General features: G+C 44.2%; 2 protein-coding genes across 2 annotated transcripts in view; one reads left to right on the top strand and one right to left on the bottom strand.

Annotated features, from left to right (window-relative positions):
* The window catches only part of HNRNPK (heterogeneous nuclear ribonucleoprotein K), a 10170-nt gene extending 6215 nt beyond the window's left edge, over window positions 1–3955 (bottom strand). The window contains exons 1-5 of the mRNA XM_018561631.1: window positions 3852–3955; window positions 1675–1759; window positions 1344–1441; window positions 1169–1225; window positions 173–216 (exon numbers count right to left, since the gene is read on the bottom strand). Of these exons, the coding sequence (XP_018417133.1) occupies window positions 173–216; window positions 1169–1225; window positions 1344–1441; window positions 1675–1723 (248 nt within the window). The 5' untranslated portion in view covers window positions 1724–1759; window positions 3852–3955. The remainder of the gene's footprint in view (window positions 1–172; window positions 217–1168; window positions 1226–1343; window positions 1442–1674; window positions 1760–3851) is intronic.
* Window positions 3956–4368: 413 nt separating this feature from the next.
* RMI1 (RecQ mediated genome instability 1) overlaps window positions 4369–4911 on the top strand; it is a 27436-nt gene continuing 26893 nt past the window's right edge. Inside the window, exon 1 of the mRNA XM_018561628.1 lies at window positions 4369–4455. The gene's annotated coding sequence lies outside the window, so the exon portion shown is untranslated. The remainder of the gene's footprint in view (window positions 4456–4911) is intronic.

The following is a 4911-nucleotide window of genomic DNA, read 5'->3' as shown; positions in this document are numbered from 1 at the left end:
CAGGGAGGGAAGAAAAAAAGGGGAAAAAAAAAAAAAATTCAAAGGGAAAAAAAAAAAAAAAAAGACAGAAAATAAAACACTATGTAGGGGAAAACTAATCATATTAAAAAGGCAGGTTATAATACATTTCTCTTTCTAATCAGGCAGTGAGGCATAAACTGTTGGGACATACCGCTCGGGGCCACTGCTGTCTGGGACTGAAACACTGGCATTGTACTGCATTGGTCATTGGCGATCGTGGATGTTGGCATTGGGCATGGGCATTCAATCAGAAGATGTCAGGAAAAGTGCACGTTGGGCAACGAGCACATTTTTGGGCATAGCCAACCAGGGTTTTCACATGGGCGTTCAGGGGTAGATGGGCCATCATGATGGGCAACGCAGGGGCAAGACGATCCAGTACATGGGCAACGGAGATATGTGGCCAAAAAAACAAGGAGAGGGAAAAGGGGGGAAAAGCAATACATTTTAATTTAATACAAACTGGACTCAGTTGTCAATTAAACTTTATGGTACTAAGGCATACTGTAAATACAATAAATATGGAATGTATCTACTGTGACAGTACTTAAAAAGGCATTTAACGTCTATTGTAGATGCATCATATGTCTAGTTCAAATATAGCAGGCTGGCTCGTGAGTGTAGACACATACCCCTCAAACTTCGGACGAGGGATTCTTTAAGTTATGAATTTCTCCAAAAAGGAGGAGATTGTGATAATACCTGGCACATTTCTAATGTAAATAAGAAGCAGTTTATGTGACAAACATTACAACTGAAGCATGCAAGCTGAAATAGCCAGTGTAACATAAAACTACTCGGTCCTCAAGGAAGTTTACTTTGCAGCTGCATGGTAATGATGTAGAAAGATTAGTCATGTGTCTAATCACATGAGTCAACCTACTGAAATTCTCAACTTAAGCTAAAATGTGTGCAAAAAGTATAAAAATAATGTTTTTACATAGCAAATCTAGTCATACAAAACAAATACTAGTTCCGGAACACAAACTTTCTAAATATTATTTGCTTTTAACTAGTTTATAGTGCTGTAAGTTAGTATATCCTATGAAAAGAGAATATCAAAAGTGTTCCTATGGTGAAAATTGTCTGCATAGTGTGAAGGCTATTAAACATTCAGAACATTGTCATGGTATGTTGAAACACTCACGTCTGTCCGAAGTGCTTTAATGTTTTTTCCTCCTTTACCAATTACTGCTCCTGCATTCTGAAAGAGAAACCTTAGGTAAAATACAAAGCACGCGAAAAGAAAAATCATGCATCCTGTTCAATTCTACCCATAATCCCAGTTGCGTTTCTGTGCATGCAGCAAATCGCAAACATACTTTGCTTTGCAGCAGGATACGTAGTTCAACCATCATATCTGTATTTCTAGACCTCTTGAAAGCTTGTTCCTCTTCCATGTCTTCAGCTGGACGTTTACCTAAAAAATCAGAACAAAAAACAAAACTACACATTAATAAAAGTACAAGACGTACAGCAAAGTATTCAATCAAAATATAAAAACACATTAGTAAAAGTACAAAACAAGAAACTCAAAGTATTCAATCAAAATAGCAACTACGGCAAAACATTATTACATTTTGTAATGAATGCATTACAAAGCACCACACACCTCAGCCCTAAACAAAACATTAAAACCCCAATGCATCTTACCGTTTGTCTCTGTGTTTGTGAATTCAACCTCTTCCTGCTCTGTCTCCATCTTCCTTTAATAAACTTTTAAAGTGGTGGCAGCAATCTGTAAGGTACATTTGAAAAGAAATCATGGTTAATATCCACTGTCTGACACACATGTTGCAGTTCAAGAACACACTAAGAGCAAACTAACTTGCCCGACAAGGTTATAACACAAGAATATAGTGGGTGGGACTTCTAGATGACACTACAAAAGCTAGCCAACCTATGAAAACCTGCCTCCATTAAACCCTCTAATCTGTAACCTACCCATAACCTGAAACACACAAACAAAAACCCCACGCATGTTATGGTCAGAATGGTACTGTATGCCCTGTGCCTGCTAAACAAAAAAAACTGATATTAAAAATTAAACAGCACTTTACTCCCATCATGTAACTGGACAATCACCACCTGCCTCTGCAAATTCCATGGCAATTGAATTGAGGTGACCAAGTTACCAGTGTCTCTATAAATGCGATGGTGTGTGCGCCAGACAATTGGCACAGCTGCCTAGTGGTAAGCACTGCCTTGCAGCATTTGGGTCCCCTGTCCAAATCCCACCCAGGACATTATTGTATGCTCTCCCTGTCCGAATCCCATCCAGGACATTATTGTATGCTCTCCCTGTCCCAATCCCACCCAGGACACTATTGTATGCTCTCCCTGTCCCAATCCCACCCAGGACACTATTGTATGCTCTCCCTGTCCCAATCCCACCCAGGACACTATTGTATGCTCTCCCTGTCCCAATCCCACATAGGGCACTATTGCATGCTCTCCATGTCCAAATCCCACATAGGGCACTATTGCATGCTCTCCCTGTCCAAATCCCATTCCACCCAGGACACTATTGTATGCTCTCCCGGTGCCTGTGTGGGTTTCCTCATTTCCTACCACACACCAAAAGCACACAGGAAGGTTATTTGCCTTGTCTAAATTGACCCCAGTATGCATGCATGAGAGATTGGGGCCTTAGAGTGTAAGCTTCTTGAGGCAGGAACTGTAGTGTTGTTTAAACTGCCTGGGAAATATAAATGCTAACAATTATTAATTGATTAGCACCACGACAATTATTTGATTGTTACATTAAACATTTGTTTGTCTCTCCCCCCAACCAACCGATAATGAGAATAGTTGCTTAATATTCTCATAATTGCTTAGTTGTTGCAGCCCTACTTTCAGGACAGAATCACAGATTTTGGCATATAGAGGTATAGATCTGTTATGGTAAGAAAAAGCAACCATTAATTTCAATGCAGCTCATGGGAGCCATGGCTCATGCATTACCCAGCCAAGTAAACATCATCCTACAGGCTCTACAGTTATCTTTACACCAAACTTACAGAATACGAAGAACAAAAAGCGATGGGGAAACGGCCTTTATGTGGTCAGATCAACAGACGACGACAACACAGCCGGATAAAGGCAGTGATCACACGGCTCACCATAGGTTACAGCGGGCGCTGCGTATGGGGGAGGGGGGCCTGGCTGAACACAATAGGACGTGGAGCAACAGCAGGCTGCGCAGGTTTGTCACGATTCCCCGATCCTTCTTTGTCTGGCAAAGTACAAGCTCCAGGACACCGGCCACATTGGCCCCGCCCCTCTGCCGCAAGCTTCCGCCACCAGCCATTTTGTGACTGCGTGAAAGAAGACGGATAGACAGCATGGCGGCGGCAAGGCATACACAGAGCCCGCGAAACATCGAGCTCGGCTAGCACAGCTCACGCCCCGCTTTATAGTGCACCCACCGATATGTAATAGTCAAACACGTCCCCCATGTCTGACCAATACATGCCCTTCTGCTGTATTAGCCGCGTCATTGTGCGCTCGGCCGCTCCACTACACTCGCCAAAATTCTCGAGCTAGCTAACCGAAAAGGAACAACCTAACTCAGAAACTGGGACGGTGGGTTCATGGCTAGCGAAAAAACGCGCCTTTTACCGCAGAGCAGGCCTCAAAACCGCGCCTTTTACCTCATAACGTGACGGGTCTCACAGACAAAAGGCCGCCCGCTCCCGGGAATAGTGAACCCGTGACGCAGTCTAAAATACAAATAGCCCGGAAACCTTCTTCTGTACCCTCTCTAATAACCTTCACAAAGGCATAAGGGCCACGAAACGTCCGCATCCCCCCCCCGCTCGCTTACTCACCTCGCTACTTAGCCGTTCTCGAGCTCTCTCCACTAACGCGGCCAAAGCACAAGACGAAACCACACAGGGGCGCAACCTACAGAGCTAATAAGCGCCCGGCTCCCCTCGAGAGCCCTGATTGGCTTGACGGAAAAGGAAGGGGTCTGATTGGCCGAGCGAGAGGCCAATCAACTTAAACCACGCCCACCCACCCCGTCGGGGAATTGTGTGGCTCAAGTTAGGTTGAATGAAAAACCTGGCGGGGCGAGATGGATGAAAATGATTTTACGTTGCTGCGCTTCAAGATTCGTGTTATTACAACATTACGATATGAAAGGGGGGCGGCTTTTATATGAGTTGCGGAAACGTGTGAGGCAGAGTTGGGATGATTTATGAACATAGGCTAACATAAATATGTTTTAATGGAATGGTTATGTTGTACACTAAACGTTTACCGTGTATTCCAGTGGTAAAACAAGGCCGTTGCTAAAACAATAGAACGAATCGTGGTGGGGAGGGGAGTCCTGAAATCTCGCGATAAACGTGGTTTTGCCTCGCGCTCCAGACGTGTCTGCGCCAATCAGTGAGTGCCGACTAGCTGTTGGCGCCTCGTCTGAGCCAGCGGGTGAGTGTAGCGCGGGAGGCAGCTCGGACGAGAGCCCCTTATACTGAGTTACATACTAAAGGATTTTAATATGGCAATATGTAGAAATTGTTAGGAACAAGTGAAGAAGCGATTGCTCATTAATAAACCGGAAATGCCTTTGTCTTAACGCCATTCGCTCATGCATGCGAACAAGCAAATACAGATGGCGCTGAGATAGTGAGCAGGCACTGTTTACATGTGTGTGTCCCGTTGCGCCTGAGATTATGATTTGTCTTCGTCTGTGTGTGTGATCGAAAATAGATCTGTACCAAGGAAGCATGGGGGCTGCCATTTCTGGAAATATCCGTTCTTTGGCTGGCCCAAGCCATGACCCAGAACAAAGACCATAATTTCTTTACATGGTTCCTCTATTGATCTTTCACCATTGGTGAACGCAACCCAGCACTTCCTCCATTCTTGCCTAGGTGACAATGA

Source organism: Nanorana parkeri, unplaced genomic scaffold (genome assembly GCF_000935625.1).
Source record: "Nanorana parkeri isolate BGI_ZX_2015 unplaced genomic scaffold, ASM93562v1 scaffold535, whole genome shotgun sequence".
In the NCBI taxonomy this organism is placed as follows: Eukaryota; Metazoa; Chordata; class Amphibia; order Anura; family Dicroglossidae; genus Nanorana; species Nanorana parkeri.
The sequence above is the reverse complement of the archived record's forward strand: the minus strand, read 5'-3'. Positions and strand labels throughout refer to the sequence as shown.